A 23,547-nucleotide genomic window follows, 5' to 3' on the forward strand; every position below is an offset into this window, starting at 1 on the left:
CCCATTCATCCAAATAGACTATCTACCAAAGAATCCGCATCCCCATTTACGTGATTTTCATCTGCAAATGGATTAACTTCCGCAACTGATATAGAACTGGCTTCATTTACATCATTAAACGGGTTCGCAGATGCATCTTGAAGTTCACCATATTGTCCTCTTTTCTGTGTGGTATCATACATCCTAACTATCTTTTCCTGACCCTCTTCAGCCTGTGAGAAAGCAAAACCTCTTTGCTTCTTCATACGTTGCACTTGTCTAACCTTTCTAATGGCATTTTGGAAGTGTTGGACATGAGGTCTATAGTCACTTATATTATACTTTTGCATTTCTTGAACCAAATGATAACTTTCAGGTATGTACATCCTCTTATAGTACTTCCATGCAAAATCTCTAATTAGTGCGAATGTTGGTAAAACAATCAATGTCAGCCAAAAAGTGGCAGATCCATATGTATGGTCAACAACACCGAAGTATTCTCTGGAAATTTTAGCGTAGGGAAAAATCGAAGCATAAATAGGAAAGAAAATCAACCAAAAAAATAAAGATCCTGGTATGGCAAAAAGTGTAAATTTCGTCCATTGATTGGTAACCAATGCAGCCTTACCAAGAACGATTATAATACTTGTAGTATAAATAGATACACCCCATGACCAATGGTCTGTGGTTTCCCCATGTCTTCTGATTGAAAACCCATACCTGTTAAATAATATAGTACCAATGAATACTACCGCAGAATGGTAAAAACCATTAACAATCCATCCCCAAAAGATACTTACCGAGAAAAATTGACTTTTTTGTCCCAGTTTATACAGTTGTGGATACCTTTCTAATAATCTACTATTGACAAATTGATCAAACACACCTATAACAAATGGCGGTAATACAGTGAAGAACACATTATACAAACTCATAGTCCATGATTCCATAATCGATTGACCAGAAAATGCATTAGCAAAGACGTACCAAAACTGGGTCATGAATAAAACAGTGTTTTTGTAGAAAGAATACAAAATTGCTACCGAAATACGTTGGTAGGACCATGCACCATGAACTAGAAGGAGTTTCTTCAAAAATCTGAATTGTCCAACTGAAATATCTGCTGAACGTGCTGCTTGCATACCTTCCATACCACTAATACCAACACCAACATGTGCAGCCTGAATCATACTAACATCGTTCGCACCATCACCAATGGCAAGCAACAATGACGAGGTCTTTCTTTTAACCATTTTTACAACCAAAGCTTTTTGTAAAGGTGACACACGACAACATATCACAGCTTTACAGAGCTTACCTATGGCGAGGAAGTAATCTTCCAGATCTGGATCTAAAGCAAAACTCAAAGACTTACCGTCAATAACCAGAGCTAAAGTATTCATATCGTGTTCAGAGAGTTTATTCTCATACAACGCGGCTAATTTTTCTTCCATATTCTTTCTGGTTGCCTCTTTAGACTCTTCACTAATAATAAGAAGATTCATGTCTTCACTTAATAGCCTACAACTCATACCAATATTTATTGCTGTTTCTTGTTTATCCCCAGTTAAGACCCAAATTCTGATTCCCGCTTCTTGTAAAGTTCTGATAGTATCAGGAACACCTTCTTGTAGTTTATCTTCAATAGCAGTAGCACCAATCAAAAATAAATCCTTTTCAATCTCTTCCGCAACTTGATCGAGCTTTTCTGCCCTATTATCCAGCGTTGTAGCGGCAGTATCGTATTTTTTCTTCCAAATTTGGTATTCTTCCTCAGGAATATCTCTATAGGCTAGACATAAAGTTCTTAAACCATCAGATGCGTAATCCTCTAAATGCCTAGTAGTGGCGTCAACATAAAAATTACCTTCTTCTGAAAGTCTTTCAAGTATCACTGAATCCGCACCTTTGCAAAATAATTTAATTGAGCCATCAGGAAATCTAAATATAGCACTCATTCTTTTTCTAGAAGAGTTAAATTCGCAAATATTCAACAATTGGTACTCACGTTCTTCTTCATCATTAACTAGAATTGTAACAGAGTTTGGCTTTCTAATTAAAAATTTGTAGCCCAAATGGGCACCACCATCAACTAATGCACCTTCATCAGGAGAAGCTGCTTGATACTTAATGGAGCCATCCGCCTGAAATTCAGGGATGACAGTATGACAAGTAGCCAAAAGAGTTAGAAATTCATCAATTATCTTGGATTCATCTGTACCTTCGTTCAATACTTTTTTCATATCATCAAAACTTCTGTAACCAATTTCAATACCATCTTCAAATGTTGCAACCTTATCTTCTGGTATTTGCTCAGCATAGCAACGACCAGCAATAGAGCAAGATTTGAATTCCATAATGTTTCTCGTTAATGTACCAGTTTTATCACTAAATATATATTCTATCTGTCCAAGTTCTTCAACTAAGGATGAAGTCTTCACTACAGTAGGTGTGTCAGTTTCTTCATAATACAAATCCAGATCAGAACCAATCATGAATGCCTGATAATATTTAATCAATTCCACTGTGACAAAAAGGGAAATAGGTACCAAATTTGAAAATAAAATCCAAAAAGTTAGGAAATCCTTGAAAAATAAACCAGCCTTATTAGTTCCTTCTAAGTAGAGATATGTCAAATGTTTTGCATCAGCTGTAGTCATAATTACATTTCCGATCGATGAAATTAAAATTAATACAACTAAAACTGTAAAAAGAGCAATAATTTGCATATTGATAACCCTTTCTACAGCAGTTCTTTTAATAGGAGTAGCCGTAGCGTTACGCATCAATTTTGTTTCATGACCAGTAAATATAACAACACCAAAAATCCAACCTGTGTTTCTTAATGTTGCTCCTCTTAAAATCATCTGTTCTGGAGATAGGGGAATTTTCCTATTGTTAATCTCTAATGTACCCTCATAGGTATACAGACTAGAATTTGGCTGTTCGGAGGTAATTGTACCCTTTAGATTTACTAGAGATCTCGAATCAATATATTTCGCAGTTTCAGTTCTTGATTGCTTGATTTTTAAGTTAGTTTCACCATCAAGATTTGCTGTTTCAATGTAACAAAGACCTTCTGGTTCAGATGTCGAAAGGACTATGATATCAGCAGGAATTGGTTCTTCAGATTTCACACGTATTATATCTCCAACTTTTATATCTATCCATCTTTTCTCAACAAAATCGCCATTAGCCTCATAGAATATTTCTGCCACAGAATTATTCAGTTCGCTGTCAGAATGTCCTCTTTTTAGGTCCTCAACACACTCCTTAATGGCAGATACAATAAGAACTACCATTAATGTTCCGATTGTCGTGAACCTATTTGTGGGTGACACATGTGGAACTTGTTGGATAGCTGATGTGCATAAGAAAAACAGATTAGCGTATTTGGAAAACTCTTGAAACAAAAATTTTGGGACAAATGTAGCTGCATTATATTTTGTGGTAGATATATGATTATCAATATAGGCAAATTTGCTGTTTTGTTCCCTGTCACTCAAGTGAATTTCACGTGGTTCAGTAAGGTCCATGCCATTACTCACATTCTTCCGCAGAATATATCTATTAAACAGAATTTTGATGTTAAATTTATTATGAGATTTCTCAAAGTTATCCTCGGCTTCACCAGTAGAAACGGTATTATAATTACTCATCTCAAATGACTGTGGTTCATCGTTTCTCTGGAAAGTAAATATATTTTTGACACCCCTCCCAAACCTGGTAAATACATTCCCACGGTTACCTATTCTCGTAAGTCTAGGTTGTGCATCTAAACCATCAAATCTATTAGCATTCCAATCAGCGCTATGCTCATCATCCGAGAACGGATTTGCATGCATATCATTTTCAATGCTATCTCCATCAAGGTCAATTGTCTCTTCCGGAAAAGAGTGTCCAGGAGGAACATAATCACTTCCAGCAGTGCCGTTGGATTCTTCATTGAAATCAATATCAAATAAGGTATCGTTGGTCGGTATTCTACCGCTTTTAACTCTTTTCCCACTCATCTCTTTTTTATATTACTTTTTATATCCGCAAAGATGAAAAATGTGGTTTTCTGGAATCCAAATGAGTCCCAATAAATCGGAATCACTACCTTTTCTATTTAGTTTTTTTATCTGGTTTTCTGATTGCAGTTGTACTATTATGGCTTAAACTATACAGCTCTTCAAAAGTCAGTCTTATATTTTTGCCTGGCCCAATTATTGAGGGGGAAAAGGAAAATTTTATATAATTACGAGCCTCTTAATTCACTATTCTTAACCCTTCTTGAACGATTCTTCCCAATTGAAAGTGCATAGAATTACAATACTGTACACCAAATCCTAAATTTTCTATTTTGTGTGCTTCGAAAAAAAAGGCCTTAATATTTTCTTGCGCCCTGTTTCTAAAGAAAAACCTGAACAACCTAACAAAACTATGAATATATAGTTTTCGGTGTTTAGAGATCAAATAACTCTGCAATTTTTAAGATATATTGCATCATTAATTTATACTAACAATTGAACCAAGACATTTACTATATTAAGGTAATAGCCTTCTTTGTCCTTTTTTTTTTATGTAATAAATATTTATGAATTTTTAAACTAATATACAAAAGAGGGTTTAAAGGGAAAGTGACAGAAAAAAATGAAATAAAAATAATGAAATCCTAGAATTGACACGACAACGTATATTATATGCTCAATCTCTGCTCAATAATTCCTTAACCCGGTATTTTTTTTCTTGTAAAATAAATAAAATAATGAGCATTGATATAATGGTTGTTCTACTTTTTGGATAAGAAAAACAACAACGCAATGCATGACTTTATATCATAGTTACAGTAATTTTGAGAATTATTTCTAAATATTCCCAAATGCCATGTGATAGTTAATAAATAAGCAAAAAAAAAAGAAAATAAAAAGAATAGGTTTTTAGCAGTTTTTTTGAGTCCATTTTTATATTAATGTTTTCATTGAGCAATTTCTTGAGGTTGTTCTTGGTGTTCTCTTTCTTCTTCATATTCGATTTCAATCTTTGGACGCTTGGCCAGCTTAGCCTTCTTACGTTTTCTGGCGCTCTCTTCATCACTTTCCTCATCACTGTCGCTGTCATCACTGTCACCATCAGACTTTTCATCACCAAGCCATTGTTCCAAGTCTTCCATGTCGACAAACTCACCTTCACCGTCGTCTTCGATATATTCAACTTCACCTTCATCACTCTCTTCCTCTTCTTCTTCCTCCCAATCTTCCTCTTCTTCCTCATTTTCATCCTCAAGATGTCCCATAACCTTCTTCCATATCTTCTCGTCAACGTTCATTGGCTTATCACCATAAGCACCACTCTTTAATCTTTCCAGCAGTTCCTTTTCAATGGATTTCTCAATCTTGGCAGCTGCTAAGGCTTTTCTTTCCCTATTTTCTTCCCTTCTCTTAACCTTTGGCGCTACACCAACGTAGTGTCTCTCCATCTCTCTCATAGCCAATCTTCTCTCAGTGATAGCAACTTGGGTAAGCTTGGTAAATCTCTGTTTACACTTGTGGATAGAGAATTTATTCCAGTAAAGCAAGTGCTCGTCAATTTGTTTTAGCGCCTTAGCATAGTTCTTGCTCAACTTGATTCTCTCCCACCATTTAGCAGGTGTGTGTGCTCTCTCAACAGTCCTCATATACAGATATAATCTGCCGTTGTCATTCTTCACTGTAGCATACTTAGAATTAGCAAGTGGACACGATTGCCTTGAACATAGACCAGTAACATTGAATTCATTTCTACAGAAGGTCTGACCTTTATCAGTCTTAACCTTGTAAGCACAGAATTGCTGGTTAATTACCTGCCATACAATTTCGTCACTCATATCTTGCAATATATTTGGCCAACACCTGATTTACTTGATTCACGAAATAAATAAAAAGCTAATAGGTTGAAAAAGTGTTTAAGAATAAAATTATTACTAAAAATGCTGCTAAATATCTTAATCGTTAACATCTATAAACTAGAACAAATAACAAAAATAAAATATTCCAATGCGATGAGCTCATCGCAAAAATTTTCAGAATTTTTCAGGCTCAATAAAAAAAGAAAAGATGTAAATATGTCGGGAAAATATCGTTACCCTGTGTAGGCATGTGCAAAGGTCTCTAAATTCAGAGCGTTACCAGATGGGTAGTATTTATATGGGAAGCCATATGTATGATGATATTATATGCATATGCGTTTATGATTAATTATGGGAAAGATAACTCTCTGTATATATTAAATAAAATTATAACGGTAATAGAAAAATGCGATGCGGGTTTTATCTGGCAAACTCGGAGGTTAGGAATTTAATTTCGTCCTGCGACAGAGAGCTGATATAAACACATTTGCTCAATAGTTCTTGATCTGATTCTATTTTATAGTATTTCGACCATTGGACCTTCTGTATGAAGTTCTTTACAATTTGGACATTGGTGTTGAATTTGCTGTAGTTCACTACTTTCTTCTCAGTAATCCATGTTCTCTTCTCGGCATTTATAGAAAGATCAGAAAGATATACCACAATGAATGGAATACAGCCCTTTAAAGGATCTATACATTTCATCATTGATCTGATTGTATGGTAGTTCCAATCTAAGGCAGTAATACCTCGAAGCTCTTCCCACAGGAGCATATCACCCGGTTCTATGAGACGCCAGGCCTCAGTAAACTTCTGGACAATAACTGAGTTCAGGGCCAAGATTATTTGCATCATGGAGTTAAAATTCTGAATTTTTCTACAATGTTCTGCAACGTGTATAAATCGCTCTATAGTGTTTCTCTTCATCTTCACATCTGTTGTTAAGACAATTTCTGATATTGCCCAATCAACAGTTAGGTTAAATCTAGCTACTGCTAAATCGACACCAGTAAGTTCTTCATTTTGAACTAGCAACTGGAGCCAACTTGTTAGAGTTGGTCCTTTATATAGAATTTTCATATCTAATAAATCCTTCCAATCGATCTCATTAAATAATTCCACTTCAATCAAGGTCAATTGATAAGCAATCTGCTTCGACTCGTACATCAAAATAAAAGGAATGTGGTTAGTGTGGTTTTTTATCAAGAGACTCTCATCCTCGATATGATATTGTGATATCAGGTCTTTTATGTTCTTTTCGGATAGTTGGTCACTTTCCATAACTCTACCGAATACGCTGGAACGACTTGGTGTGTGCGGAATCTCATACATAGTTTGTCTTCTCCTCTCAATTAACAGCGATTTTCTCTTCTCCACAGGACTATTTCCTAAATCTGGGAGATCAGCAATATTCAGATTCTCTACTTCCTTCTCTAGATCAGTATCCGACTCACCATTATTTTTGTTTCTCTTAAAAGTTCCTTCGAGCTTCATAAGGGCCAGTTCCACCGGATCCTTACTCAGTTTCTCTTCTGAGGCAGTCAGTATATTCTTGAGTCCATTCTTATCAAGTTTTGAACCAAAAATATTATCAGCTTTAGATGCATCAGTTATATCAGTAACAATTGACTCGGCAACTTGAGAGGAAGTTTCAGACTGGTCTCCGGTTTTCAAGAACTTTGATTTCAGATCGTCGACATTTTTAACAGGTGAAGCAACATCAATGCTCTCAGTGTCCGGAGAAAAAAGATATTTGTTATTGAAGTTATTTCTGTCAACCTCAGATTCAGCATTTGAATCGTAGAATTTAAGACTGTCCATTTGAGAATGATTGAGAGACTTTTGAGGTGATCCAAGAGATTTCCAGTACTGAGTTCGTAGATCTTGTTCAGATTGAATACTGATCGAGCCCCCAGAACTACTAGTTGTCATATTAAAATCACTTTCATCCTGCATAGATTTAATTTCTGGTTTGCTATCAATGTTTACCTCCTCCTGTTCAGGTGCTACAATGGACATTTCTTCACTGTTATCCTTTTCCTCGTCGTTAGCTTGCGCTTCTTCATCATGAGCTTCTGATCTTTGAACTTTCGATTGACGTATTGTTCTTTCCAATTCCAATAGTTTCTCCTCAGCCTGTACTAACGGTCCATCAGTGTCCTTGAACTCAACAACTTTCTTCAATGTTGGGCTTGGGGAGTTACTTGCACCTCTTACAATGCTGATCCTTCCACTTGCTGGTCTAACTAAACTCTTCTTTGAAGAAGCTGATGACTTTATGTTATCCGTAGTTATAGGCGATAGTGGTATCCGCTTCTCAATGGAAGTCACAGGACTATTAATGATATCGATGAAACTGCCACTCTCTGAGCCTACGTTTTCTTTAGTGTTCTCAAAAGTGAACTCTCTTAAGTTATTAAAGGCCGTTTTTTTCTTTATCGCAGGTTCTGGTAAACTTGGTGTCCTCATTCTACTAACCATTCTATGAGGTGTAATATTTTGTGTAAACTGTGAGTCGTATGTTATAAATGAACTTGCATCACCAGTATTTACTGTATCCGTTGAATAATTCTCTAGAAGATTAGGAAGAACATTTTTAAGAGGTGATGATGTGCTAACATTTGCGCCATTTGCCATCTTTGGAGACATATTTTTACTACCTTCCATGTTATTATCCAAAAATACAAGTCTTTCTGGCTTATCATCTTCATAGCTAACATCATTTACTTCGTCACTAGCGTCATAAAATTTTAAACTTGTGTAACTTCCTAGCCCTGATAAGGACGCTGCTCTATCATAGAGTTGTGGCATCGAACTCTTTACCTTCCTGCGATCGAAGGATCCATGTGAAAATGTTGGATTACTTTTGTTTATATTATTAATAGTATTCGTTAGTGAAATTACCGATCTTGCAATAGTATTTACTGTTTTGTAAAGGTCTAGATTATCCATTGCAGAGAATTCTAAATTGTTGGGTGAATTGTCCTGGTCAACAGTGCCAAAATGAGTATCATGCCCTTGAAGTTGTGATTCCAATTCTTTCAGTTTCATAAACAAATCATTTTCCAATTGAACAATATATTCAACTTCATCAATTGTTCTAGCACTTAATATATCAAATTTAGAATCTAGGTTTTCATTTAATTTCTTTATATCTTCTAGTTTGTTTTCGTTTAAGGAACTTATGGAAATAACGTACTTGACAAAATTGTCCATATCGGTCTCTCTTTTGTGAATTTTGTTCAATGAGCTTAAGTTTTCTTTAGCATTATTCTTATGGTTTTTCTTCCATTTAGCTAATAATGAGATAATTCCTTTATGAAAATTACCAGTTAATTGAGACGTATCAGTATCATATAACTTGGTGTTTTTAGTACTTCTCTGTGCTTCTAGTGCTTCAGGTGAATATATGGTGTTTAAGATAAGCTCGACACTCTTAGCAGGAGTTGAAGGTAAAATCCTATTTACATCGGATGATCGAAGGGTTTTTGCATCTTGCAGGATGTTTGACATACGAGTTAATCTAGAGACTGTATTTCTATGTGTATTTTGCCTCTCAAAAGTACCCATACCATAACGTGAGATTTTACTGACTTTATGTCTTTCGGTTAATGTGCTAGTAACATATGAATTCGACGTATCGCGTTGCTGCAAAAGCATAGATGGCGTTCGTCGATTTGGAAGCGTAACAGGTCTGGCATTTTGTAAATCAGGAATGTCCATTGCCTTATAAATTGATAGTATACTGCGATTACGTGCCTCTGGATTTGTTATACTTTGGATACCATGTGCACTAATTCGACTACGTCTTTTCTGAACCATATCCAGTTGAGAAACATCCTTAATATTATAATCAATCCAATCTGCGAATGTGTTCATTAGTGGTTCATTAAACATTACATTCTCCCAATGTAGTTTAGCTGAATACATCCATACTTTCTTCAAACTAACCATACAACTAATTATAATTTTGAATTCTGTTGTACTGCGATCATTCAAAAAGCTTACTATTCTTAGCCTCAGATTCTCATCTTGTAGAAAGTCATCACCGAAATGGTTCAACATACCGTGTCTGAGCAAAACAAACGTCCTAATTAATGCCACTTTTGCTATATTTAGGGCTGCTGCATTCTTTTCATCATACGAATTGCTTTCAATTTCACGGATACACCATTTGAACCGCAATATTAAGTAATCATACAGTTCACCAGCAGACAAAAAGTTCCTATAGAACAGGAAGAAATCAGAAAAACTGCTGTAATCTACCGTGTCATTAGGCGATGACAAGTGAACTATTATTGCTGGTATATCAGCTTTCAATATCTCTTTCTTGGAGCCCTTTTTATGAGCGTGTCGCTTATATTTTATAACCTCATTAGAAGGTACCGGATAATAATCCTTCTGACCAAATATATCCATCTGAATATCACCCTATGTTCAATCTCTTATCCTCAAATTAAAATCAATATAATGTAATGTATACTGTCAGTCAGTCCAATTTCTAACACCTGCTCTCCCTTCGCTACCAATTTGATCTATTTGTTTATATAGATGATATTGATCCGTATTGTTTATTTTCCACTATAATTTTACGATGTCAGAAGTATTATTTGAGTCCAATAAAATTGATGATAATATCAGCTTAGCAGTATTTATTACTAAAGAGATGAATAAGTTAGCTTCCTTGATATAAAACACTGAACTATTATATTGTATATATTTTTTTCAATATTATCACTAGTAACAATAATATTTAATTTTTTTTAAAGTGTTGGGCTTGGTTTAAATCGGGCAGGCTACGCGATTTCATTGAAAAGACAAACAAACGCGAAACTCGGAATGTGACGCGATAAATTTTAGCGTGTCTGTTTGCCCTTATGAAGGTATAAGTTCGTTCGAGACACTTATAATCATTAAACTTGTGATCTCTATTTTGATTATTAGAGTTAATAGATGTCTAAAGGATAAATAAAAGGTAAATTTGTATATAATTACTGTATATAGTTTTTTATGAGTAAAAAGAAATTAATTATATATGGGTAAGATAAAAAAAATAAATGTAACAACAAATAATAATCAGCTTTTTTTTTTAATATCATTTTTCTTCTTAAATTTACAGTATTTGTTATTAATCAAAATACGAATAAATGAAAAATGCATATCATCTAGATTAATAAATGTCCCAGGTGCTAATCCACTTCAAGTAATCATATCTTCTTGCCGGGCCTTCCATACCGAAACTGATAGGAGAGAAGTATGCGAAACAGGCAATTACACTGCCTGTGAAGACAACAAAGGTCAAAATTCTCATGACCCTACCACATTTCGATTTCACCCATCTCTTAGTAATAGCTTCAACACAGTATGTTAGGATAATGAATGCGAAATATAGGGCTGGCAAATAGTGGTGAACATAGGTAACTCTAGCCATGATGACGAAAGGCACAAAATGTAAACCCCAACCTAGAATTGGGTAGAACCCTGCCATCAAGAATAAATTGAAATCATCAGAATTTGAGAAATCGTTGTACTGTCTTTGCCATCTGATAAGCAAAACCACGAACCATACCATGAAACCTAAAACAGCAACAGTAGAGGCCCATGTAGATACTGGTGTACCTAATAAGAAATACTTAGGGTTTTCATCACCCCAACCGCACAGTCTTAAACCAGTGTGAAGAGTTGGCCATTCCCAGGCGGAGGAGGCCAAGTAATCAAACTTGTCTTCTTCTGGAACCAAGGCGTTATTGGTGGCCATCATAGCTAAGTTCAAGTGAATAAAATCCTTTAAGAAACCAGAGCCCGGGTAGTGGAAATCTTCTGCGTCGGGTAGCTTTTCGTTTACGTGTGATTCAATATTCCACCAGGTTCTCTTATCTCTTCTAAAAGGATCCTTGACACAAGTTATTTCATGTTGCCTGAAACCCCATTCAGGTAGACTGTTACCAGATTGGGCTAAATAGCATCCTAACTCGGCATTTCTTAGACGGAATGAGGTTGTCAATGGATGGATCATAGTCTTATTCTCAGAACCCTTTTGATCAACAACTTCAACGACCCAGTAGTCCTTGTTATCACCAACAAGATCATCACCATAACCAGAAACTTCCCAATTCTTTTTGTCAACTGCAGATGGAATTTTATGCGTATGCAGATTTCTTTTAGTCATCTGATGAACTAGTCTGTAAGTGGCACCGTCGACAATGTATTCAATGTCGGTTTCGTTAGCATTCCACAATTCCTCTTCTCTCACCCTATAGAAAACCCAATTATTGTTAGTGTCTTTGTAACTGTAGGCGGTAACCTGTTGTTGGTTAGAACCTTCTGGATATGTTTGAATGTGGGAATGAAGTAAAGCACCGCCTAAAGCTTGGTTCTTCAGGGTAGTAATCGATCCAATGGCAACATCACGAGGACCTTCACCGACGTCAGAACCGACTAAACCAGCTTGGAACAACGAAGGCATGTTAGCATCACCAGTACCACTATGCCACAGGAGATCAAAATGCATCTTAAAGCAAATCATGAAAACAGACATTGGAATGACTATTAAACCAAGGATTCTAGCGAGCCAATGGCCAGTGTAAGCCTTCCAAGAAACCTTCTTGTTACCAAGTAGGGTTAATAAATCGATCACGGTGTATATACCAACTAAGGTAATGACAAATAATCCGACCATTTTAACGGATATAGTACAACCTAAAGCCATACCAGTAAGTAACAGCCATTTCCACCATTTTCTTGAGAATGGGCGCGTTCTCTGGTTGTGGAACATAACGAAACAGAAAACTGATGCAACTGTGAAGAATAAAAGCATGGAGTCCAACAAGATAAATCTACCTAAAGTACTATAAGTGTTTTCAAATAAGACCATACACGTGAACATCCACACAGCCAGGATAGAAAAGCCCATAGCCTTAGCAGTGAAGTAGGCCAAAGGAACACATAACACAGAAAATGCGGCATTGAACATTCTCATCTTTACAAAGTCAACATGGTCAGGGTATTTACCACCAGATTCAAAATCAAAGGAGCCGTTGTAGCCAGCTAGGTATCCAGACAAACCGACCAACATCTTCCCTAGAGGTGGATGCACATCATGGTAAAACTCGTGTCTCAAGTAGTATGAACCAAACTTACCGAAATGCGCTTCATCCCAGACAACATGGTCGTTTATACCAATCTTGTACATTCTAACAAAGATAGCAAGAGCTGTAAACAGAATTGGCATAATAATACGCTCAATCTGCATGTATGGACTCTCATCAACATTTAACACCTTCTCCTTTGAAAGATCACCGCTCTTGCTCTCCTTGTCCTTCTCATTCTCCTTCTCGCTATCCTTCTCGTTATACTTCTCGTTATCCTTCTCAAGTAAAAGTTCCTTCTCAACTACAACTTTCTTAACAACTTTTTTCTCTACTATAACATCGTTATTCTGCCCTACTTTGCTCCTAGACTTCAATTGGCCCTCCTTAGAATTGAAACCAGTAGAAGACATCTTTCAAAGAGATTCTTAAAAACAATTTAATGTTACTTTATATTCTCTATCTCTCTCTCTATGTTATTATAAGGGTGTCCTCTCCTTATCCTTTCCTGTTCTTTTTACAAGAGACTGTATTAATTCTTCTTGTTGTTATCTTTCTTTCTTCTTAGTTATTTAATAATAAATAATATCTCTAATTGATCCCAATGAATATAATAACAAACTTTCCCACTTCCCAATTTCATCAAAGAAAAGAAATTCTTGTACCCTTCATCCTCCCCATTGTAATTCGTGTTTTCAGTTCGTTCCAACCACCCAAACGGGCCCATGCCATTGAAACCCAAAATGAATGAAAAACGCTCTTCGTGGCACCAAAACGGCAAAATTTTTTTTTTCCACCAGTAGGAAGATCACGGTTTATTACGTATATAACTATATCTACATAATCTATTATTATAATCTATCAATATTATCTATAATTTCATCTTTATGTATGGGTTATGCTTGATATTATGAATACAAAGAGGTAGCTTAGGAGACTTCCGCAGGCCAGGCCTACTGAGACGAAGATGTTTGTGAAGCCGCCGGCTGCCTCCTTTTCTACGTCTGACTTCAGCACATGTGGTACCTTCATGAAGCTTAGGGATATGGTGTGGCCGTTGGTCACGCCAAAGATGAATTGGAGGAGCATGTAGCCGAGGTCCAAGAGTATTGAGTGACCGTTTTGGGTTTTGACGAAGTAGAGGAACAGCGGGATATGTAGTAATCTTAACGCCGAGTATACAAATGTCTTCAATGGGGTGAAGCTTTCATCTTGGAAGTAAGGCAAATCAGCAAGGACCCGGCCATAGAGATCTCCCAAGTTCCACAATGTAAATATCAGTGGCATGTAATGGCTGTCATCAATCTTGAACCCAACAGACTTGATCGTAGAGGCGAATACTGGGAATATTAACGTCACGACAAAAGTGAGGAATATAGATAGTACTAAGTACCTTAGCTTTTCAAACAGCACCCCGAACGGTACCTTTTCGTCGTCTCTATCGATGTCAATGCCCTCTTCAGTCATTATGGCTGTGAACTTCTCCCCGATACCGGTCTGTCTGAACAAAAAGATACATGCACCGCATACCATCGCTGTGGTCATGATGTAGAAGAGTATCCCGAGCTTGCTTTGATCCCTGCCTGTTTCTGCATGATTGTTGCCAAATGACAACAATAATAGCACCACGGAAGGTAGGACGCCAGCCACCGCTTGTCCCAACATTACGGCTTGACTGTACTCTGACCCGAACACATTGGCTATGGCCAATATACCATTTTGCGTCAAAGCAGTAGAAACAGCACTCATTAGTACCAAAATCATAATGAATATGAAGGAAAACCACATCGGAAGCACCTCATGAATCAAACATATCAACGTAAGCACTACAAATGCCAGCACTTGCCATACGAGACCTCTCACTACTCTTTGAGGATAACTGCTTTGACGACTCGCTAACCAAACATTAAAAGCTAGTGAGGCTATAGTAGACACAGCCATCATTGTACTGGCAAATATTTTGGCCCATGTGGTAACATCCTGGAACATGTCATGTCTGAAGTAAAGTACTGCACTAAGAATACAGTTCCAGGGCCATAACAAACCAACGCCAATCATACAGAATGTCAAGTACTCAACATTCCTCAATTTGTGCACAAGACTAGTGTTCTCTAGCTCATCAATAGCGTCATGATTCATTATTATTTTTAGTGCTTCTTATGTGTATAGTTAACCAGAAGCCACGACTGTGTCCTTATGAACATACAGACCCGAATAAAATTTATAGTATTTAGAATTAAATAGAAATGCTTGACTAATAATCAATAAAAAAAAAACTGAGTAAAACAATTATTGTATATAGTGAAATGACTCCATTGCAAGTCTCTCATATCAAAAGTCCGTAGCCGATTCTCTTCAATTTGGGTGATTGCACTACTTTAAACCGTCTTCTATGACTGGATTAAGAGTGGGGAAGGATAGTAATAAATCGTATGTTAACAATATTCTTTCAACAGGTTGATTTGATAGCCGTTTAAAAAATAATAAGTTTAGTTAAATTATAAAGAAATATATGCATCTATTATATATAGTTTTTTAGTACTACACATTATGACTGGGGTTGTAGTGAACAAGAAAACGTATAAAAACCAAAAACAACGTAACAAAGAACCAACACATTTACCTATTTGCGGGAAATCAACTGGTATTACTAAAAGAAGTAACTCCAGCAATGAAAATACCTTGATAAAACCAAAACAAGAAAAATATATTGATTTCATCTATATCAAATCTCACAATGGAAGCTATATTTTTATTTGCATCCTCATATCATGATAAGAAATCACATAGATATATTCGTCGTTATCTGACTTTAAATTATTCTCATGCTTCTACCTTTTTTGGGATTTCAAAAGTTGGATTACTACCGTCACCATAGTCTTTGATATTGGCATCGTCAGCATGATCAGCTTTCTTAAGAGCAGCAGTAAACTCTGACAAATCCCAGGCGTTACCTTCACTGTCACCGTTTGTGGTACTGTCGTCGAATACCTTATTATCAGCCAACAACTTCTGGACGACCTCACGACCTGATGGTTTCTTCTTGCTGTTGAGTTCTTGCTCGGCGTTGTTCCTCTCTATGACATGTTTCTTCTTCCATTCAGCAAAGTTCTCCATAGTGATTGGCGTCAGTTTAGCCTTATCGAGTCTCTCTCTTTCTGTTTCAATGAATTCTTCCAATGTGATTTTAGGTTGGCTGTCAAGAGCTTCTCTCTCTAGTCTCTTTTGCTCCTTGGTCTTCAGCACGAAACCTGGAGGCAAGGAATGCTTGTACATACATTTATCACCTCCATTCGGACATACCCAGAACCAACCATATTTACCGTTTTCGACAGCCTCGATAAAGTACTTACAAACCTTATCAGTGGTGGTCTTAGGATTACCGTGCTTTGACATGATGACACTTCTCAGTTTTTCTTCATCCCAGTTATCCATTGTGTCCTGCTCCTTCTCTGACCTACTGTCCTGGTACAGATCCTTCTTCTCCACTTTTCTACCGACGTTAAGGTCATGCGAGAACTTACACTTGGCACCTTTGTTACAGTTACCCATCTTAAACAATGCACACACAACGGTCTTTGGATCCACGCCTGCACGTATCCTCTGATCAGCAACGTTACCAAACAATGCCCTTCTCTCAGCCTCAGCGGCTTCCTTCATCTTCTTCTCCTCAAGCTTCTTCCTCTTCATCTCTTCCTTCGCAGGGTCAGCCTGCGATTGAACTTGCTTGATGAACCGCTGCACCTTAGTGGAACGGTTCTTATTCTTCATACCAAACGTCTTATCGACATTGTCCTTCTTCTTGGCCGGCTGTTGTTGATTCCTCTTTGGTGGCATTATAGTTTATTATTTCTCTAAGTCAAAACTTTTGTAAAAAAACTATCTATTCCTATATCTTCTATCTTTCTCTCCTTTATCACTGGGATGTCCTCACTCTCTCTCAATATATTTGTCAACTCTAGAGTCACGTAGTATCAATAAGCAGTCAAACACCTTCGATTGAATTTCAGTTACTATTCAAGAATAATAACTAAATAAAATAATAATCCAATGCTCATCGCAATTTTTTTTTCATCCAAAAATTTTTCAGTCACAAGCCACGAATATGCATGTGGGAAATCGCAACAGGCAAAAAAAAGGGAATATTAACCTAACAGTTGTATTTGGTTTAGTCTTCAAAATGATAAATTATATAACAAACTATATTTGCATTTGTTGATCACATCAGGAGTAGGAAGTTTTGGTTTTGAATATCATTTGAAGAAAGGACAAGAAGGAGGATATATTGTTTTGGGGATTAGCTCAAAAAACAACAAACTAACAAGAAGTCATAAAGGTAACATAAACCAAATGTCTCCATTGGTTAGGATAAATGCGTTAAGACGTAATGCTAGGGCTATAAAGGGTAATAATGCTGTTAATCAAATGATCAGGAGTTTCCATATACGGTCCTCTGCGAGATATGGGTTAAATCTTGTGTCTTCCTCGTCATTGATTCGTGAGTTGAACCTTGCTTTGCTCGGTGGTGGAGTTATGATGTTTTTAACCTATTCGTACTTTTCTGATAGGATTCCATCACCGCTGAGATATATGAGGGAGTATTCTACGATTCATAACGATGAGGGCAAATTGATCCAGTCATCGGGTGGTTATGCAAAGGGTGAAGAATCCTTTGCTATACTCACCGATAAGGAAGTAGATAATAGGTTACGTTCCCGAGAGATGAGTTTTTTTGTAAAAAGATCTAAGGGTATTACCCGCTATGATGTTGCACAACTTCCCTCCAACAATCCTATAGAGGATAGCCATGTGGAGAAGCTTATCACATTCCCATCCCCAAATGCTAGTTCAAAGACGCTAGCTGAACGTGAAGATGAGGAATTTGACAACGACCTGTACTTCTTTGGGATATTCGATGGACACAGCGGAACTTTCACCTCTGCAAAACTATCTGTAGATTTAGTTCCTTATGTGGCCCATCAAATCGCCAACGTGTATCAGCAAAACAACAAAGCGCTTGGCTCTAAGTCTTCTCAAGGCCTAAGCTTCGATTCTGCTTTAGAGAATGGATTTGTACAGCTAGATAATGACATCATATATGGTTCTCTCGGTAAATTGCTGAAGGAGCCCAATAACGATACTATGCTCTCTGCATTACCTGCCATATCAGGATCTTGTGCTCTTCTGGCAATATATAATTCTCATGACTCAAACTTGAAAGTAGCAGTGACAGGTGACTCAAGAGCGTTGATCGGTAGTGTTAATAGTAACGGAGAGTGGACAGTGGAATCTCTTTCAACAGATCAAACTGGGGATAATGAAGAGGAAGTTGCACGAATCAGAAGTGAACATCCAGGTGAACCTAACGTTGTACGTAATGGCCGTGTTCTAGGTTCCTTACAACCTTCCAGAGCTTTCGGTGATTATCGCTATAAAGTAAAGGAGATCGAGGGCAAAAGATTATCAGACTTACCAGATCATCTAAAGCTCTATTTCAGAAAGGAGCCAAAGGATTTCAAAACCCCGCCTTATGTTACTGCAAAGCCAGTTATCACCACCACAAAGATATCTCCAGAGACAAAATTCATGGTTCTAGGATCTGATGGTCTATTTGAGCTTTTGAGTAACGCCGAGATTGCTGGGCTTGTTATCAGATGGATGGAAAACAATAATGTAAATGATAAAAACATAATTGCTAACGGCAAAAAGGGAAAACTCCCTTTTGTCAAGGACGTAAGCACGGATACCGAATCTCAGAGATCAGCTTTTAGATACAGAAAAGATGGCAAGCTAGAGGACACCTCTTATTTGATGGAAGACAACAACGTAGCAACGCACTTAATCAGAAACGCACTCAGTGCTGGAGGGCAAAAGGAATACGTATCGACCTTAGTAAGCATACCAGCACCAACTAGTAGGAAGTATAGAGATGATCTTACCGTAACAGTGGCATTCTTTGGTGAGATCAAGAAGGATTCTGTATCAGATGATAACTCCATAGTACTGAACCATGATGCCACTACACCTCCAAAATCAAAGTTGTAAGAAGAAAGTACCAGTGTAACTATTTAATTTATTTTTTGTTTTTGTGAAACGATTATTTAATACTACATGCAATAACTTATTTACTATGCCCAAAAAGCGTTAAAACAATATATATAATACTATATTATAAGACATACAATAAATTTGGGTGTACATGTCACATGCTCCCACATAAATGGATCACTACGGACGTGAAAGATAAGGAGGCCTAGTCTATTTAGCGAGAAGCGTAAGGAGCAAAGGAAGAAGGCTAAACGGGAGCCAAGCCTATTTCAGGTAGAGCTTTCTTTTGAACTCAATAGATTTAAACGGTTTGACCATCTTTATTGCCAGGTTTGAGAATTTATAAAAGTTAGAAACTAAACAAGAGTAAGCCTAGCATTAGGACTTTTTTTTTTTTTGAATTTGAGATTATTTTCGATTTGGTACGTTACGTCAATAATTGGAATCGAGCAGTGTTAGTTTTTCAAGTCAAGAAACATATATCACAGAAACAGGTCTTATTTTTTGTTGTTATTTGTTTAATTTCTCTAATAAAAAATAATCAAAACAATATTAAGAAAATAAATTAACTGGTTGGTTCACACTGAGCGAATAGTAAGCTTATCATAGATATTAAGGGTTAGAAAATATTTTTTGAGAAAAGTAATAATATAAACAAACTACAAAAATGAATACTAATATGACATCATTGAAGTTAGTTCTCCTCGGAGAAGCTGCAGTTGGTAAATCTTCGATTGTTTTAAGATTTGTCTCTAATGATTTCTCCGAGAATAAGGAGCCCACTATTGGGGCTGCTTTTCTAACGCAAAGGGTTACTATCAATGAGCACACTGTTAAGTTTGAAATCTGGGATACTGCCGGGCAGGAAAGATTTGCTTCGCTAGCTCCGATGTACTATAGAAATGCTCAAGCTGCTCTGGTAGTGTATGATATAACGAAACCACAGTCATTCATAAAAGCTCGTCACTGGGTCAAAGAGCTACAGGAACAGGCCAGCAAAGATATTATAATTGCTTTAGTAGGGAACAAAGTTGATGTTTTGGAAAATGGCACAGAGAGAAGTGTCTCTCGTGAAGAGGCGGAAAAATTAGCTGAAGAAGAAAATCTATTATTCTTTGAGACAAGTGCTAAGACTGGTGAAAATATAACGGACGTTTTTCTAGCAATCGGGGAAAAGGTCCCAATAAAGTCAGCTAACCAGGGCAACAGCAATCTCGGTGGTAACAATGAGAATCAAAGAGTAGATTTGACCTCAGTAGTGAATAATCCCGCTGCAAACTCAAGTTGTAGCTGTTAAAACTGCCTCTTATGATATTAATTATTATTGAAAAAATAAGTTATGTGTTTTTTAATGTTTTTTTTTTATTTTTTTTTGAAGATTCTATTCATATGTTATAGTCCCACCAAATCAACTCTAACATTGGTTCTGCCGAAACCTTTCCTAGATGCCGACTAGCAACCTCTGTTATATAAAAACAGTTGTAATACTTCATAGAATATCTGCCAATCTCGATATCTCGAATATATCAAGACTCCAATAGAATATACTTCTTTAATTTGCTATTAATGTTATTATGAAAATTTTAAATTTTGTAAATAGATATATAGTATTGGGCGACAGGTTAGTAAGTCGGCTAACCAAGTAGGTAGCAATAGATTCTGGAAAAAGATAAAATAAAAATAAAAACGTTCTTAAACAAAAAGTCTTGGCTGAGTTAAATAAATCTCATTTTTTAGCGAGCTCTTTCAAAATGTCTTTCATCTCGGCAATGTCTCTAATTTCCTTACCTAATACACTGATATCTTTGACTAGTTCATTCAAATCTGATATCTCATCCAGTTTATCTTTTATATGTTCTAAATTATCACCAGAATGGACAAGATTTGAACTAAGCAATTTTTTTAAGTTCTTGTTAAGTTCAGCTAGTGAATTAGAAATTTCAACGCTCCCAGAGTTTGTTAGATCAATCATTTTCTCATCTGCCTTGTTTTCTTCAGAATGACTTAATTTTTTGACAGAACTATACCAAGTTTTATCCACTGAGAATTTAGGATCCTTTGCTTCAGCATCTCTTTGAACCTGAAGAGAGAACTTATTTCTTCTTACAGTAGCTTGGGCCCCATTAGAGTGGCTACCTGACAATAACCGGTCCTCTTCTTCAATGTACCCATCTGTTAAATCCCATGGGGTATCTATTTCGTTGGCATCATCAGCTAATTTTTTCATTCTGTTATATTTAATCCTTTTAGCAGTCCTTGTTTCTGTAATTGCAATAACGAAAAGAGTAGGGCTGTACATAATGAGCATAACATAGTAAGAGAATTTATTTCTTTGTTTCTTGGGCAAAACCTTAATAATTGGGCATAGCAATATTTCGATTAAATTCAGTGGAGCGACGAAAACATCCTCATCTGGTGCTCTAATAAACCTCAGGCATTTTTGTGCCATTAAGGCCATATACTCATCAGCGGCATTATCTACAACCTTTTGATATGCATTTGTGAATAAAGCAATTAGGATGTTTAATAAAACAACAGAGACGATAAAATAGTAACTGTAGTATAATATTTCTGCGTAAGGTGGTGCAAATCTTTTAAACTTATCGAAACTTCCCAGACCCAACACAGCAATAGTTAGATTCTCCATGATCATACCAGTAACGTCTCTATGTCCATCCGAGGAATCCAAACCTAGGAAACCTTGACAGAAACCAATCATTATCAACACCAATAAAACAAAAAATACCGCCGACTCTTTCATCATATGTTTCAATACAACTAGCATCACACCCACAAATCTTTCTGATTCCAAGAAGAGTAGCATTCGTGACCAAACAAAAGGCGCTGCGCATGATAATATTCTATAGGAGATCTTATCCCAGTACTCTTGTTTCTTATCTGATCTCAAGGTAGTTACTGAGAATAACCTCATGACGAAAGACAAAGTGATTATGGCATACATGGTTAAATTAAAGCTACTCCAGAATGAGAGGAATGCTGTGCCAATATAATACAATTTTGTCAGTTCATCAAGGATGTTACCCAAGGTGAAAAGATAAAAGATAGCCTCAGTAAAGTCAACTGGTGCAACAACGGACGATGATTTCCCATTGACTACCATTGTGTAAAGTATTAAGAATAAAATGGAGAAGAAAATATTCAAGATATTTTGGTACTTAGGGGTTTTAATTCTCTCAGGTTCAAAATGGTCAAGAAAATATGGGGAGGAAATGGACTCGTCCCTTATAAAAGTGCTTGGGTCCTTACGGTTTTGAATGATCCAGCCTCTCCACAGCCAGGTAAGGCATCTCTGGAATCCACCTGAGGCGATGACAATAGTACAATGCATATCAGACGCCAATTCAATTGCGTTGGCAGGCTCAGAGTCCTCGTCATTCTCAGAGATTGTATATCTACGCAGCAACATCTGCATAAACATGAAACATAGATCATTTCTTTCTTCACGGTCAATAATTAGCTTACATATTTGTTGTGCTGCGACACCTCTAACTGCGTACAACTCCGCGTTATGTAACTCAGCATCTGCAAGTTTTGTATACCAGGAGTATACTTTCAACAGTGAATATATGACCACAGACCTATATTTGTCTAGTGATTTCTGGTCATTGGGATCACCCCCACATGCTTTAATGGCCAATTCAACTACCTCGTCAGTAACCACAGTGGAGTGGTCGCTTTCAATCTCAGCGACATCGTAGGTCACATGAACAGCAGTATCAATTAAGTACTTGAGATTGAGTGCAATTCTTAGTATTTGTCTTGAACTGGGTGCTTCCAGAGAGATAGACCCGCAATTCTCCGGCTGACAGTCCTGTGAGTCTATTGGTAACCTATCAATAGCCTCCATTCTTTAATTTTGTATTTTTTTTACAATTTGGGTTGGGAAATAGAATACAAAAAAAGAAAACAAAACAACAACGATATATACTACTTTTGAATCATTAATTATAGATCACATCAAATCGATTGCAAAATTTATAATTTTTTATTTAATTTAGAGTAGAAGTAAAGTTTAATTGGACCCTTAAAAAAAAATCCTCGAGGCTGTAATTATCCCCCGTAGAATTAGTCGTGGACTAATGATTAAGAGGTTAGAACCTTACGTAGCATTTGAATAATCATAGAATACCGGTGCCTACAACAAAAAAGGCGTAGAAATAAAAAAACTAATAAAAACAAATAAAATTAGATCTTTCTAACAATACCCGTACCCTCTAAATAGCTATTAAAAAAGAAAAGTGTATTTGCAATTTTTAAAATAAATGAAAAATTAAATAAAAAAATGAACCGCCCACGAGAATTGAACCCAGAGTAATCAAGAAATAATCAAGTACGACAGAGACCTCGTGACAAGGGGGTTTTCGTTTAATTTTTTTTTGTTTTAGCTTTAACCAAAAGAAAATTAACTGTTTGATTGGGAATGAGGGAAAAATTAAGGGTTTTTTTTTATATTTATTTCAGCTTTTGTTCTTTTTTTATATTAATTAATGGGTAATAAGAAAAAAGGGATTCTATTTATGTGTTTCAATTGATATGTATTGT

The 23,547-nt window shown here is 36.5% G+C and overlaps 9 protein-coding genes across 9 annotated transcripts; 2 read left to right on the top strand and 7 right to left on the bottom strand.

Moving 5' to 3' along the window:
* Positions 1-5: 5 nt before the first annotated feature.
* DRS2 (aminophospholipid-translocating P4-type ATPase DRS2) lies at positions 6-3,992 on the bottom strand (the record flags this gene model as incomplete). The annotated part of the gene is made up of 1 exon (XM_071052196.1): positions 6-3,992. The coding sequence occupies one exon, from the start codon at positions 3,990-3,992 to the stop codon at positions 6-8; it is 3,987 nt and encodes a 1,328-aa protein (XP_070906817.1).
* Positions 3,993-4,939: 947 nt separating this feature from the next.
* MAK16 (ribosome biosynthesis protein MAK16) lies at positions 4,940-5,827 on the bottom strand (the record flags this gene model as incomplete). The annotated part of the gene is made up of 1 exon (XM_071052197.1): positions 4,940-5,827. The coding sequence occupies one exon, from the start codon at positions 5,825-5,827 to the stop codon at positions 4,940-4,942; it is 888 nt and encodes a 295-aa protein (XP_070906818.1).
* Positions 5,828-6,268: 441 nt separating this feature from the next.
* On the bottom strand, positions 6,269-10,267 carry LTE1 (mitotic regulator LTE1; the record flags this gene model as incomplete). Its single annotated transcript, XM_071052198.1, has 1 exon — positions 6,269-10,267. The coding sequence occupies one exon, from the start codon at positions 10,265-10,267 to the stop codon at positions 6,269-6,271; it is 3,999 nt and encodes a 1,332-aa protein (XP_070906819.1).
* Positions 10,268-11,018: 751 nt separating this feature from the next.
* Positions 11,019-13,349, bottom strand: PMT2 (dolichyl-phosphate-mannose-protein mannosyltransferase PMT2; the record flags this gene model as incomplete). Its single annotated transcript, XM_071052199.1, has 1 exon — positions 11,019-13,349. One exon carries the CDS (start codon positions 13,347-13,349, stop codon positions 11,019-11,021), a length of 2,331 nt encoding a protein of 776 aa, XP_070906820.1.
* A 472-nt stretch (positions 13,350-13,821) lies between these two features.
* Positions 13,822-15,075, bottom strand: FUN26 (nucleoside transmembrane transporter FUN26; the record flags this gene model as incomplete). Its single annotated transcript, XM_071052200.1, has 1 exon — positions 13,822-15,075. The coding sequence occupies one exon, from the start codon at positions 15,073-15,075 to the stop codon at positions 13,822-13,824; it is 1,254 nt and encodes a 417-aa protein (XP_070906821.1).
* Positions 15,076-15,759: 684 nt separating this feature from the next.
* TMA46 (translation machinery-associated protein TMA46) lies at positions 15,760-16,773 on the bottom strand (the record flags this gene model as incomplete). The annotated part of the gene is made up of 1 exon (XM_071052201.1): positions 15,760-16,773. One exon carries the CDS (start codon positions 16,771-16,773, stop codon positions 15,760-15,762), a length of 1,014 nt encoding a protein of 337 aa, XP_070906822.1.
* A 513-nt stretch (positions 16,774-17,286) lies between these two features.
* On the top strand, positions 17,287-18,981 carry PTC5 (type 2C protein phosphatase PTC5; the record flags this gene model as incomplete). Its single annotated transcript, XM_071052202.1, has 1 exon — positions 17,287-18,981. One exon carries the CDS (start codon positions 17,287-17,289, stop codon positions 18,979-18,981), a length of 1,695 nt encoding a protein of 564 aa, XP_070906823.1.
* Positions 18,982-19,651: 670 nt separating this feature from the next.
* VPS21 (Rab family GTPase VPS21) lies at positions 19,652-20,281 on the top strand (the record flags this gene model as incomplete). Its single annotated transcript, XM_071052203.1, has 1 exon — positions 19,652-20,281. The coding sequence occupies one exon, from the start codon at positions 19,652-19,654 to the stop codon at positions 20,279-20,281; it is 630 nt and encodes a 209-aa protein (XP_070906824.1).
* Positions 20,282-20,710: 429 nt separating this feature from the next.
* On the bottom strand, positions 20,711-22,852 carry YVC1 (Yvc1p; the record flags this gene model as incomplete). Its single annotated transcript, XM_071052204.1, has 1 exon — positions 20,711-22,852. One exon carries the CDS (start codon positions 22,850-22,852, stop codon positions 20,711-20,713), a length of 2,142 nt encoding a protein of 713 aa, XP_070906825.1.
* Between the last annotated feature and the right edge of the window lie 695 nt (positions 22,853-23,547).

This window comes from Nakaseomyces bracarensis (genome assembly GCF_045282275.1).
Source record: "Nakaseomyces bracarensis strain CBM3 chromosome Unknown Scaff8_0, whole genome shotgun sequence".
Lineage (NCBI taxonomy): Eukaryota > Fungi > Ascomycota > Saccharomycetes > Saccharomycetales > Saccharomycetaceae > Nakaseomyces > Nakaseomyces bracarensis.